This window comes from Paramormyrops kingsleyae, chromosome 8 (genome assembly GCF_048594095.1).
Source record: "Paramormyrops kingsleyae isolate MSU_618 chromosome 8, PKINGS_0.4, whole genome shotgun sequence".
NCBI classification, from domain to species: Eukaryota; Metazoa; Chordata; class Actinopteri; order Osteoglossiformes; family Mormyridae; genus Paramormyrops; species Paramormyrops kingsleyae.
This window is the reverse complement of record NC_132804.1, coordinates 9,360,022-9,374,922: the sequence shown is the minus strand read 5'-3', so window position 1 is coordinate 9,374,922 and position 14,901 is coordinate 9,360,022. Positions and strand designations below refer to the sequence as shown.

At 45.2% G+C, this 14,901-nt stretch overlaps 1 protein-coding gene across 1 annotated transcript in view; it reads left to right on the top strand.

The window, feature by feature from the left end:
• Positions 1-14,901, top strand: part of igsf21a (immunoglobin superfamily, member 21a) — a 169,815-nt gene that overhangs the window by 59,408 nt on the left and 95,506 nt on the right. The window contains exon 2 of the mRNA XM_072715135.1: positions 14,433-14,545. Within this exon, the coding sequence (XP_072571236.1) occupies positions 14,433-14,545 (113 nt within the window). The remainder of the gene's footprint in view (positions 1-14,432; positions 14,546-14,901) is intronic.

Genomic DNA, 14,901 nt, shown 5'->3' with positions numbered 1-14,901 from the left:
TTCATGGTGATGTCAACAGAAGCAGATGAGCCAAAGCATAGTTTCCAAACGGAAAAATAGGCAGAAACGACAAAATGATATAGGAAGCCTCTGCAGGAGTGTGGAGTTTTTGCTAAGCCATTCATTATATGAAATATGTTTTCCTCAAAGTGGATTTTTTTTCTGAGATTTGCAGGCATCATTTTTCCCTCCATAAAATGTACGCCATCAATAAGATACTAGAAGACAGCAGTGGCCGGCAGGTAAATCGCAAATGCACAATAATTTGTTTACTAGAATTGGCACATCTTGTCAGCTTTGCATTAAAAACTGATGTGCAATTTGCACTAGAGTTGTGTGACTGACACGGAGGCTCAGTTTGAAAGGTTTCGAGGTCCCCGACAATTCAGAACGACGCCTTCAGCCAGGGCTGCTGATAGTCTGTGACTGTGCCGCATTTCAGTACCGGAATTGCATCGCCATAGTTACCAATTGTGACATTTTCTCTGATATAGTCAAAAACTGTAGCGTGTTTTGGGATTGGTGCAGTTTGGTTTTTTTGTGATGGGAAATGGGGGGGTGGAGGGGGCAAATGTTTTACATTTTAATCTAAGCAAATGTGTCATGTGGGTGGGAAGGGTGACCATTGTGAAATGGGATTGACATGTCGGCCCATGAGATTTCTCCGGAAGCTGTGCGGCTCTGCTCGGCCGCCCCCCCCCCCCCCCCCAGAAAGATGGCAGAAAAGGTCACTGACTTGGCCACCGGATGCACTTTTCCAGAGGATGGGGGGCCCACAGCAGAGAGCTGTAATCCTCTTTAACCTGTTTTCAGACCAGGCTTGTGAAATACCAGCCTTCTCCCTAAGCTGCCATCACACATGGACATGGGGAGGAACAGCTGTTACCGCCCCCACCCCATTTTTATTTTTAAAGCAGGTCTGTGACATCGCTGCTTTGGGATTAATCTGCCTGATGGTCATACAATACTTTGCCACCAGGGGGTGTTGTCGAGCAGCCCTAAAATCTGGGTTTGAAGCCTGTAACACAGATACATACTTTCACACTAGATACCCCCATGACTTTTTTTTTTGTACTGAATCATTCCATGTACCTTTTGCCATTCTATGTATTTCTCACAAATGTCCTTTTGTAGAACCAGATTCTTTAGCAGGAGCATTTCAGGTTAGACACAACAGCACAGCCTCAACCACTGTGCCACCTACTGGGAGACTGTGAGTAAATATCGGCGAGCCGGGGCGATATTCCAGCTGAGAGATGAGGCTCATCTTGTGAGGGAAGCTGGAGAGGGCGTACAAGGGCTTCAAGCTGGCATCCCATGTGGGGGGGAGGGGGGTGCAGCTTTTTAATCCAGGCTGTGGCACAGACGGATCAGCACACAGGGTTCATTTGAACCCCCCCTCTGCCCTCCACCACCTCCACTACGCCTCAAACACTGGCCGCTGAATCCCTGAGTAATGACTGGCCCCTCGGTCAGGGTTTCTGCTCCTTTGATGTGCTCCCCAGCTCAGGATTACTGCCTCCCCTCAGTGGCGGACTGCAGGAAAGGATCCGCAGGACAGCAGGCGGCCTCCTGGTGGGGGTGGGGGGGGGGATAGGGGGGGGGGGGGGGCATCCCACCCTTGGCAGGACCATCTTGTTTGGGCCAGATGCTTAAGAGGACGTCATGTCCTCGGCTTTCCTGGCGTTGTGGATTCAGCACCGAAAGCCAGGCCACTCTCTCTCTCTTTCTCTTTCTTCCTTACACTCCGTCCTCCTCTTTCTCATCCCTGGATGTCCCACCTCACCATCCATGGGGAACAGTTTGTCCCCTATGCCTCACCTCTGCCTCAGTCTCAACAGATGTTCAGTATCCACGGATTTGCAAATCTATTAAGGGTGAATCAAGATCTTATCGCAGCTGTTTGCTTCCCTGCTGCCTTACTCAGTCATGCCAGTGAAGGGCAGGGTGGGCTGGTTTGCTCTGACTGGTCTAGCTGCACATCAAACTAGATAAATAGTTGCTTGTCCCCAAGTCATATTGATCATGCACGGTTCACCAATGCTAACTGCTGCGGCTTATTTCTCTTTTAGCTTTGTTCACGAAAATTAAAGCTATTTGGTGTCCCTGACTTTTTTGTGCAAGACGTGCGAGACAGTCCGTCTTTTGTTTCTTTATCGCAAACCCTCATTTCGTTTTCCTGCATCTGTTCTTCTTCCTCTTTATAAACTTTGTTCTCAGCCAAATGTGCTGTGAATAAGCGCGGCCGTGCCGGACCGCGCTGCCTCCCCCTTTGAGGAGGGAGTCCTTTATTAAAACCCATAATTCGACAGAGGCATGTAGCTGCCGAGATGAGGATGTATCGAGCTCATTACCATGACAGAGCTGTTGAGTAAGTAGAACCGCATTAAAACTCAACAACGATTCTATCAGAACCCCCCTCCAAATCACACAATGGGTACTGAGAAGTATTGAACCACAGACAGCAAATGAGGGTTTATAGTTTAGAACACTGAGCTTTTTTATTTATAAAGTTAAAAAAAGAGATTAATTTGGAAGGGAACCAACCAAGGATCTCAAGGGGTTAAATCCTTCCGAAACATACGATTTAGAGTTAACGCGATTCATTAGTAAACCCAACTGTCACGCATGTAATACAAACTCAAAAACGTCTATGGTGTTGTGGGACCGTAGGTTATTAATACAGTAAGTATGTTTAGTCTATTGTGTTTCGCCTTAAAGTGTCACAGAGGGGCTATTAATCTGTAAGCTCCCACGGCTGGTTAGAGGCAGCCTCCTTTCGGCTCATTATGGGACATTCACCCCGAAAGGGGAGTCGCTACAGATGGCCGCCCGCCAGACTCAAGATGACACGGAACCAGCGGCATGCACCGTGACTCGGAGCGCCTCAAAGGACACCCGGTCCTTTGTTTGGACGGGCAACCGTGAAGCTCTGCATCACCCCAGGGCCCACACTCATGAATTGCTCCTCCATAAGGGTCCTCCAGCTTATTTTCATCTTGAGAGGGCCTTGACTGTTTTGCCAGTTGGTCGCGTCGTGTTCTTTGGTCGGAGTACTCTAGGAGAGACACTGCAGGTTCTAGATGAAAGAACAGTGGGCTGTGCTTCATGCAGGGTTCCTAAAACGACTCTGGAGTCGGGGTAAAAGAACCAGCGTCACTCCATCATGGAACTGCCTCATCTCCAGATTCATTTGGGGGAGCTGTCAGTGAGTTGTCCTCGTGGCTAATTCAAGCTACCCATAAATAGCTAGCCAGAATCTTCCAGAATTACTATTGAAATCTTGGAATTGAAAGCTAATTAATTATGTACGTGACAAAGAATTCTGTCACCTTTGCTTTCTTGGCCAGCGCTGCGTCCCTTGAGTAAGGGACTTGTGTTATTGGGCTTTTTTTTGAGGGGGGTAGGGGGGGGGGTTGGTCTGAAGTTGTAAAAAAAATCTACCGTGAGAAAGGAACACGGCATCCATCCTGCCACCCTGGAGAGAACAGGTGGTTGAGTTAGATGGATAGTCCCTTTCAAACATTCTCCTTCATTCTGGGCCATATTCCTTAGCTTGGGAAACATGGAAAATAGTCAAATCACCATTCCACCGCCACCCCCCCCACTTCGTTTATCATGACCGCCGGGCAGACGTGCTTCATCGCCCCACAGGGCTTCCTGTCTCCGGACCACCCCGCAGCTGGGGGAGACCGCAGGGGAGGCCCGATAGGGGCTGACTTACCTTATTAAAATAGATTGGAATTTCTGTTTGTCTGCCACTGTGACATTTAATCTTCCGCTGGTCCCATTTTGTTACCTGTTTGAAGAAGATGTATTTTCCTGGGTTTGCTCTTGAAGAAATGGAAATTTGAAAATTGCCAAATGTATCTCATGTCTAAGTGTCTGCCTTGAAGCACCAGACTATGCCACCATTGACGTAAAATAATCTGCACTGTATTTAAGGTGATTTTTTTTTGTTAAATTTTTAATCTTGTTTTCCTGACTCCGCTCACTGATGGGATGAACGGAAACCAAGCCTGTGTCTTTGCTGATGGGAAGAAACGGTAAACAAGTCAGCGTCACCTGTACCGTTGCTTAAAGAAGCCTGTACCTTTACTATAAGAAGCCTGTACCTTTGCTGAAAGAAACCTGTACCTTTACTATAAGAAGCCTGTACCTTTGCTGAAAGAAGCCTGTACCTTTACTATAAGAAGCCTGTACCTTTGCTGAAAGAAGCCTGTACCTTTGCTATAAGAAGCCTGTACCGTTGCTTAAAGAAGCCTGTACCTTTACTATAAGAAGCCTGTACCTTTGCTGAAAGAAGCCTGTACCTTTGCTGAAAGAAGCCTGTACCTTTGCTATAAGAAGCCTGTACCGTTGCTTAAAGAAGCCTGTACCTTTACTATAAGAAGCCTGTACCTTTGCTGAAAGAAGCCTGTACCTTTGCTATAAGAAGCCTGTACCTTTGCTGAAAGAAACGTGTACCTTTGGTATAAGAAGCCTGCACCTTTGGTATAAGAAGCCTGTACCTTTGGTATAAAAAGCCTGTACCTTTGCTATAAGAAACCTGTACCTTTGCTATAAGAAGCCTGTACCTTTGCTGAAAGAAGCCTGTACCTTTGCTGAAAGAAGCCTGTACCTTTGGTATAAGAAGCCTGCACCTTTGGTATAAGAACCCTGTACCTTTGGTATAAAAAGCTTGTAGCTTTGCTATAAGAAACCTGTACCTTTGCTATAAGAAGCCTGTACCTTTGCTTGCCTGATGTTAACTAATTCTGGTGGCATATTTCAGACTAGCTCCTGTAAATCCAAGACACTAAGAGCAGTAGTAAATAACAATAAATTGTCAACAATAAATCACATCACTGTAGACGACACTTTAAGATAAAAACTTCAGATATGCAGAGGAACCCCAGTTTTTGAATATGTGCTCTGCAGGATAAGAAAACGATGTTCTGGATGTGGAGGAGTGCGTTGACAAAAGACGAAGGGTTCAGAAGTCATAAGAACAGTGCGGGAATCCAGGTGTAAATGAGGTCACCTCCGACACCTGGCCAGCCATCCTGACCTCTCCCACAGCCTGAAGGCACCAGCCAGGCTCCAGCTAACAGGCACAGTCACATGGCACTTTGGATATGACATAAATTCAGGTTTAATTGTCGCTTAGTTCATGCAGAGTGCACTCCGCTGTCACCGCGGCCTTCCAAAACTGAATAACATCCTCCTATTATCCAAATCTATCTCTGTTCCACAAATGGTCTCTAAAGAGGAGCCAAATTGGGTACTTGTGTCATTTCTCATTTCTGCCACATTAAATCGACAGCGGCCGGGGGAAATTTCCGAGTGTGACGTACGGTGGAGGCGGGACTTGGGGAGGCACTGTTGCGAGGCACTTCCTGTTTTCCCAGGGCCTGGCAATCGAGTCACTTCCTGTTTTCCCAGGGCCTGGCAATCGAGGCACTTCCTGTTTTCCCAGGGCCTGGCAATCAAGGCACTTCCTGTTTTCCCAGGGCCTGGCAATCAAGTCACTTCCTGCACAGTCTGGGTTGCCTTAGCTCCCAATGCAGATTACATATATGACCAGGCAGGTCTTTATTTCCTCATTCTCATTGTGGCAACACCAGCGCCTACAAACCAATGGGTAACCAAAGGTTTATTTAAATTTTTTTTCCTGTTTTAATTAGGAGACCTAGTGGAAAACTGACCCAACCAGGCAACCAGGGTGGAGACATTAATGATGCTTTCCTGAGGGCAGGATACGGGCACCATGCGCAGGGAAAACTGTGTAAGCCTCTGAAATGAAACTCATGGTACCCAGCCAATCATGGTGCTGGGGGGGGGGGGGTCTGTAAGTTGCAGACCATCATGTCAGCACCCCCACCGACCAGCGGGGGCTTGGTCACCAGGCCTCTTCTGCTTAATTAAAAAAAAAACTAAGGGAGAAAGCTTGGAGAGACTTTAGCCAAACTAGAAGAAGACGGAACTCTCCAGAAGCAAGTAATTTGAGACCGTGGCCTCCTAGTATCGGATCAGAACCAAACAGACGCTAAACATCCAAAGCCGATCCAAAGAAACCACCGTGCGTCAATAACAGAATAGCTAATCTGCGCCTCTTCAGTAAGGCCTCTTCAGCGCCGTTTCAGAGTATCTGCCGGGTGGGTATTTTCTCTCCCCCTGCCATACTTTTTGTTCATTAGATGAAACGCTCTCAACAAGCGACCATGCGTGAAGTGACACTCGGCGTGATTGCGGCCATTGTTCCTGTGTTCTAATTGGCCATCAGAGACACCATTCAGTCCCCGAGTGCCACAATAAACAGCGATTGTGTGGGCACAGGCGGCAGGGGTGGGGGCGGCGGGAAGGGGGGGGGGGGGGTGGGCGCAGAGGTGGGCTGATGTCAGATCTCAATTCCATCCCAACAAATGCTGCTGATCGCACCCCCACTTCTTGCAGGCTCAGTAGCGCCCTCTGCAGACCGGATCGCGGTGTGAATATGCTGTCATAGGCTGGTGGGCACAGGCATGTGAACCCATCTCATTCTGGACTGGTCGCAAGCCGAAGTTCCAGCCCTTGTTTCTGTTAATGCATGTTCTGCGGGAAGCCATGTTATTTACATTTTTTTAACCATCCCTTCACCCTAATCTGGCCTCCTCTGTTCTCCGGAGCTGCTTCATGACAAGATGCAATCAGCAAGAGTTCTATCAGCTGGGTCCTCATGTGAAGGGTTTTAATTGCTATTACTGAGTGGAGTAACTCGCCCCCCCCCCCCCCCCCCCCCATTCTGCAAAAGGCACAGAGGCCTAAGCAGGCGAGTTTGTAACAAAGCACCCTAAATATCCAAAGAATAAGACATCATTAGATAATAATTCCAAAGCCGGTAGCAACATGAAGATTTTAATAATTATAATTGTAATAATAATTATAAACCGCAGGTCTATTTTTCTGCACTCAGTAGGTAAATGAGCTGTATGAAATCAGTCCAGGGGCACCTCTGCAAGCGAGCTTGGAGCTGCTGGAATCAGACACCCAACTGCGGCCAAAAACGTGAGATCCCCGTTCGGGCAAAAAAATAAATAAAATAAAGCAGACCTTAATCTAAGTACCAGGCCTCGTCTGAAACAGAGGACAGCGAGGGGGTGATGGAGCCCATGAATTTTTCATTAGTAGATGTGGAAGTTAGTTGATTGTTTCCCAAGCCGGTGGGTGGGGCGGGGCGGGGGGGGGGTCTCCCACTTAGGTTTGCTAACAGTATGTTACATCCGTCAGACATGAAGCGGACTCCGACATGCGGCGTGTTCCAGCTCAAAATGCTGTCAACACTGAAGCTGGGAGTAGCCGCAATTAGCATGAGACAAATCGCTCTCATGCTTCCCGGCTGCCTTGATGGGGCCTCTCCTTTGTTCTCATGTAAACACAGTGCCTGTAATTCCTGCCCCCGTGACGATGTCTTCGGCTCCCCCCCCCCCCTTCCCACCTCACTGATCTTCAAATATATCATGTCAGAGTCTTACAACGATCCTCTCGATGTTACAGACGGCCGACTCTCCATCACGCTAATAACATATATATATTTTTTTCTTTTCATAACAAGCCAGGCACAACCCTAATCAGGTCCCCAGCAGAGAACGCACCCTTTGGTTTAAACAGCTTGGCAAATTATTCTTCTCGAAGAGCTGGTGGGGAAAGCTTGTGTTGGTCTCCTCTACCTTCTACTTTGTGGCCACATGGGTGGGCAGATCAATAGGTGAGACTGAATTCATGCTCAATGTACCATTTTTATACAGAAATGCTCTTCTATCCTGTTCTGAAGATCATTTCTAGCATACTTAGCATAACTAGACATGTATGGAATGTGTGGAACTCATGACATGAACGTCTGGATGGAGATTCTTCATTGCAGTAAAAGCACTCTGTTTACAGTTGCTGTGGTCCATGTAGCATTGTCTAGGGCTTGTGAGAATCGTCCTTCTGGGTAGATATACCGGGCAGCCGCTCATAATGACGTGAAGGGCTTTGCTCTTCCACACAAGGAATTATGCAAGGAAAATGTTTGGGCTCCAGGGCACAGCCAAGGCAATGTGCTTGTTTAAAGGGCTTATGGGGGTGTTTTGCCTTGGGTCGGCCCTCACTGTTCTGCAAAATGAATTTAAAGAGTCTGAGTAGTCTTAAATATACATTTCTCCGCAATGTTTCTGCCTGCCATGTAACTCACCAAAACAACAGAATTTGAATGGAATTCATGGAACTAAAGAATGCTAGTTCTTGTGGGTATAGTACCCTTGATCATATTGCTTATTAAAAATACATAATTGCCTTTTCAGCCCACAGTTCTTTCAGCCTCTTACCAGGGTTTTTAACGCATGACCAGAAGGAAGAAAGGTAAACTTACTTAAGGTCCCTGCTAAGTCTATGATTATGACTGTGACCTGGCTGGCAAGTAAACGTAAAAAGCCTCTGAAAGGCGTGGTGGTGGCATGGAAGAGGCAACTGGCAATTCTGGAGCAGCTAGACATGCATATTAAACAATCTTAATTTAATCAGCACACTCAAGGGATATTTTCACGGGAAAAGATATGAGGAGATAAGCACCGCTAAATATCGAGAGTCATTAACAGGAGCTGAAGCTTTTAAAACTAAATCCCTACCACTTACTCTGAAAGGCAAGACTTTCCCGAGCGTTACAGAAGTGGCACTGTGCTAGACGGCTCTTTGATGTTGCCCCCGGTGGGTATGGTGGATGCAGAAGTATCCAATTTAATGGATACTCACTAATTATTCAGGTCTGTTACATGGAAATTCAGTCTTTGTAGGAATGTTTCATTCACACGCGTGGATCTTGTCTATTTTCATTAGAGGTAAATATCCGACGTCTAAGGTTACGACACAGACCCGAGTCTGGAGTTATGAAGCACACTGCTGAGATTATTGTTTGGAAGTTAATTAAACCCACATCAAACTACCGGTTCACGCCATTTAGAAGGGGTGTTGAAGATGCAAAAGCTATAGAAAGTGACAGAGTTATTAGATGACTGGCTCATATGTCAGCAGAATACCTGTGTGTCTCCATCTGAAATGATTGTCTCTTCAGTTAAGCGTAGCATTTATAAGAAGGGGAAACTGAAGTGGCCCCGTGACCCTGACTTGGCTAAGCACTTAGAAGATGGATGGATGGAACTGAGGCGGACTTAGCAGAAGCATAATGTGGGCTTTAAAGAGCAGTGAGTGAGGGGTTTGACCGTCACAGTATTCGGGTTAAATGGCGAGTTTATTAGCCTAAGAGAATCCTTCATTATCTGAGTCTTGCAAAGGAGGGCCGGTCAATGACTGGATAAACAGATGTCCCATGTCAGGTTTGGGTGTGTGGGTGTGTGTGTGTGTGTGGGGGGGGGGGGGGGTTGCTGTGGGGGTTTTTCACCAGCATATTGAAACCCAGCTGTTCAGCTTGCATGAGACCTAGGTTGGAGGTTTGGAGGGCTACCTGGGCGGATGCACAAAGACGACCGTCCCAGAAGACCTGGGGAAGGCGTTTCTGTCGTTTTACCCGTGTTGGTTTTGCAGTCGGTGTCTTATTTTGAATTATAAGTGTTTCTGAGTGCCAATAACCTCCAGAGAGCTGGAAGTTGATGCAAAGCATTCAGTGAGGCAGGAGCTCAGAATTTGTTTTGGGATAAATTGATTCTTCTTGATTCTCTTGATGACATGGAAAAGGGAAATTCGGTCAGATGTCCATTGGACTGGTGGGGTGGAGATATTTTAATAGAACTCTCCTGTAAAAGGAACATCTCGCCAACACAAATGGTGGATGATGAAGGTCTTTGGTTGCTACATTTCTCAGATGGCAGTAAATGCAAAAGACAATTAGGAAGGTCATTTCCTATTTATGATCAGGGATTACTCGCTCACTCTCTCTCACACACACACACGCACACACCCACATACAAGGAGTATTTTTATGTCCAGCATGAACTTCAACATTTCCTTCCAATAAATATCAGCAATAAAACTTTAAAAAAAGAGAACAATCTAGAAATGCTAGATGTATAACAGTAGGCCATGGATGGCATCCCGGTGCCATGGAAACGCTGATGGTCACTGCAGAGACTGAACAAGCTTTGTCAGTTTCTAGCTCGGGAAAGCTAGCTGTCGTGTAAGTCTCGCTGTTGTTTGTTGCTATCACGTATTTGCTGTCATGGTTGTGTTTTGGAGATGGCGTGCTCATTAGCATTCTTATAGCTCGATGAAAAATAAGGAGACTGAAGAATGCATTGTAATTTAAACAGTGACCCTCCTAGTTCCACTCTAGTAGAAGACTCTAATACAGCAGTCAAATCTCAATGACTGTCCAATATTTGTGTTGACGTGTCTGGGATACAATGATTCGATCGTTTTCTTTCCCTGTGAATTTCCTTAGTTGGAGCTGTATGACCTGGACCTCCCTGCATTCCGAGGGACATACTGTCCTCTGAGGTTCAACCTAGATGACCCCCCCACGCCATAGTCAGCACTTAGAGAGGACTGCAATGTCTCAACACAAGATTAAAAACTGTGGAAGATTTATTTATTCAATAAGTAATTATTATCAAGTACGGATTTTAAGGCACAAACTGTTATAGCAATGCCATTGACTTCAAATCTTTCTGACATCATTTTCGTTATTCTTCTTAAGCATTCAACAGCAGACATGTCATATTTGTTAACATTGTTAACATCGTTTTAATTGGCATTCTCATTTTTGGAAAAAGTTCCAATACATCATGTGCCCCTAGATTTTTTGTAGGTTTTTAAAAATTATTATTTGTTTTGAAGGATTCAAACAAGTATGCCTGGGGAAAACAAGCAGTTGGTTTTGTTTGAGCAGCCAGATGACATTCGACTGAACGACTAGACAGCAGCACATTGTCGGTAGATAGGGCCCCACTGTCCTGTATGCTGGCTGGCTGAGACCTGCTCATGTCAGGTGTCTGAGAGCCAGCTGTAGTGGGCTCATCCTGTCAGTCCAGCACTAAATCTGATCCCAGATCTGCTTGTAGTTTTGTACTTTCTTTGCATCCGTATTGATATCCCATAATTCAAGGATGGGTTTGCCAAGTTGATTCCTTGAATATCGTGACAGGAGGTGGCACAGTGATTAAGGACAGAATGTTGCTTGTTCCCTTGTAGCCCTAAATCTCTGGAGCCCAGCTGTGGACTCTGCTATAAATTCTGCTTCTGTTTCATTAAAGAAATGGAGTTAAGCACCTTTTATTTAAAAATAACATATATAATACTGTCTGTATTACCTCATGCCCTTGGAACCAGGTATCTATGACAGGTTGGCAAGCCCCATATCTTCTGTGAAAACTGGAAAATCTTTGCTGGTGCAGAGGCACCAGTCATTGGTGTTCATATGCCTAATGAGTTCAAAGCTCTTTATTTTCTTTGATTGTTGCAATCGGAACATTTTTTTGTATTAATGTGTTTTTTTGGTGCGGGAAATTTTGACCAGGTTCTGTAATTATAGTCATTAATGCGGCGAGATGGGATTACTGGGTACTTGACTGTGTATCATACAAAGAGGTCGGCTCAAATGAGAAATAGCGTTGACGGCCTCATGGAAGCTGAAATTGATTTACCTTGCTGATACTCTGAATGGACCTTTGAATACCTGTGGATATACTCAAAAAGGGTAAAGAAGTCAATGACAGAGACACTGCTAGCAGTGCAGGAATTAACAGCATGTTCTTGATGGTGCAATTAACCACTTTTAACATCTTTTGTGTTTTGTCAAGACTTTGTGGAGAACCATCAGATTTAAACTTGGTGCAGAAGGAATCTTCCTGAAGGGACAGGTACTGCTCACTCTTCTGATCTTTAGGGAATTCAAAGATGGACGTTTTAAGGAAATCTGGTCTATGGCTTCAGGCCACATTTTATGAATGACATAACTTTATCGGAAACCCGGGAACCTGGAACACGGCATGTATAATGAAAGGCTGGGATCGAGCAGTATCAGTAAAAAAAAAATGCTGAGGATCAAGCAGGTTCTTGCAAACAATTAAAAGCCCCCCAACAACTGAATTACCTCCTCCAGTCATCTGCGGAGTCAGTACATCCACCTGTATATTTTTTTGCGTATTTTTCGCAGGAGTCGGGCCCTTCACGGATGCTGACCAAACTGAATTAATCATGTTCAACATCCATTCAGAAATCAAAGGATATTGATGTTTGATGTAGACCACGTTATAATTCATATTTATTTGAAACACTGAATAATACATGCTTCTCCTAGACTGCTTTAAGTCTCCTTTTAAATATATTTAAGTAGTTGAATTAATGGTGATCTCCCAGGCATCATTTTTCAAGTTCTTTACGGCGTCTAAGGAGATTGCTAAATACTTTCCGTTGAAAAAAAATAAGCAATGAAGTCCAGAGCTCACCAGCATGACTCATCCTAATCCCAAGTATCTATGACCGTAAGAACATCACAGTGGGTTGGTAATAAAACTGTTTTTTTATTTCTTTCTTTTTTTACTAACGCTGGGAAAAGGTTCACAGCTTTAAATGTGAACATCAGTTGTGAGTCCCATCTCCTCCTGTAGGACATGAACCCACCTGGTAGGATGTTGGGGTCCTTTGGTGGACCAGCTGGAAGTTCTGCAGTCACTTCCCTCTCTGTCGTTGCGTCTATGTGTAGCTTCTCATCATGTTTGCGTGGGTCTTTTCTGGATACTCCAATTTGGGATTTCTCAGTCTGGGAAAAAAAATGCAGCTCTTTGAGTGATCTTCTCTAATTCGCCCATAGTGTGCGTTTGCGCCATGTTCTCATGTTCAAAATCTCCCGTGCTGTGTGCTCTCTGCTTCCTGGGACAGATGCCAGCCTCACCGCAGCCTTGTACTGGGTAATTAGCTACGGACGATGGATTGACGGTAAATTTACCAAAGAGCACCAGACGCTGGCCAGAACAATCAGTGGTCTGTACGTGTGATGACATCATGGTTGTAGCCATTAACTGACCCCAAATGCAGTCATTTGGATACTCTCTACTGAGCTGTATCTGTAACAGCTGACGAGCGGCGACGGACAATTTTCTCAAGGACCTCCGGTTAATTCTATCCCTGCTAAACCAGCAGCATCCTCCGTGGCATGGCAACACAGATTCCGTGGCAACGGCCGACACACAGTCAGGACTCCTATAACCGAGAGCCGCCTTGTATCGTTTTCCTCCTCTGTGTCTGGATGTGTCCACATCTACTGACGTGTTTCCGTCAGCAAACTGCATGACAGATGCAGTTAACAAAAAAATGTTTAAAAACTCCTTGTTATTACTAGGGAGGCAGAATGTATTAAAAACCCAGGTAAATATCTATGGGCAAAAAAGGGCAAACACTTTACCTTAACTGCACCTTCATGATGCCTTTATAATGCATTCATAGAACATTCATAAGCAGAATGTAAGTATACCTTTAACATCCTAACATACATTAACAGTTTTAATATATATTAATAAACATTTTATGATTGTATTATTATAATGTTTGTTATTGACGCATATTACAACTGTCATGTCTTGTTTAGTGAACATATTATGAATGCAATGCTTTAGGACATGCTAAGGTATACTTGTCTGCTGCTTATGAATGTTCTATGAATGCATTATGAAGGTGCACTGACTGTTCTATCAATGCATAATGAATGCATTCTGAAGGTTCAGTTACTGTGAAGTGCTACCAGAAAAACATCGTCGCACAAAATATGCAATAACTGCATTTTTGTAGATTTTGTGCCTATGTAATGCCCTTGAAAAAAGACCAGTAACCTTATCAGACAAAATTGTTTCACTGAGTGCACACCTGTGTTTAGTGGCTTCCATAGCCAAACTGTTAAATAACAAGGTCCGCGAGCGTCACTTATGACATGTATTGCTGACACCACGGTTTGTCCTCCTAACAGACAACGGCTACCAGTCCATGCTAATGGCTTTTTTTGTCGAAGCGTTAAAGGACTTGGCTGAAATATAGACACCATTGTGAGGTGTCAATTGAACATCTGTTCCGGCACTTTAACTGCCCGCTGTGGTGTTTGTTTGCGTCCGACGGCGGTACAATAAGCTTTGGCGGAGGCTTGGCCAAACGGGCCACGGCGAGCGATGGCGGATGATGACACATTCGGAGAGGTACTGGCTGGCGTTGATCAACTGGTGACCCTTCCCAAACTACAAGTGGGTAACTCATTTCATTTGGTTTCCCACAGAAGGATTTTTTGGACGAGTTCCTCTTACAGCAAAGAGAAGTCATTATGCTTTGATGTCTAACAAGCAGGCCGCATTAAGAGTCATTTTTGCCTTTTAAGCCTCCACTAGAGAAACTGCAATTTATACGGAAAATAATTTCACTAGACACTACACACCGCTGAAGTAATGGTAAGAATCAACCTGAATGTGGTTTCTTGTGCCTCCTTGTCTCTTCCACAGGTTATCTGACTGTGACCATCGAACAGCACCCCCCTGTGGTCGTGGGAGAGACGGCCACGCTTAAGTGCAACTTCAAGACCGACGGCCGGTTGAGGGAGATTGTATGGTTTCGGGTAAGTGGGTCTCCCTTGCTGGCAAAGGTTAGAAATATCTGGTCCTGAGCTAGAGATCGGCTGAAAAGATGGGCCAGCTTTCGTCCAGGTCATCAGATCAAAGTCAAAATTGACTTCGTTTGAAATCCTTGATTGCTTTTCGGATGCAGGTGCTCAGATGACACAGATCGACCCGGGCCGATGTTCTCTGATACCAATGAAACCAGGGAGGGGTGTAACATATCCAAACTGTGACTGGTTTATTCCCTCTTCATGGCGCCTCAACAAAGAGCATTCTGCACCGAACGATTTATAACCATCTGAAATGAAATCAGTGTTGTGAGGAAGCCAATATTAGACAAAAGAACTAAGATAAT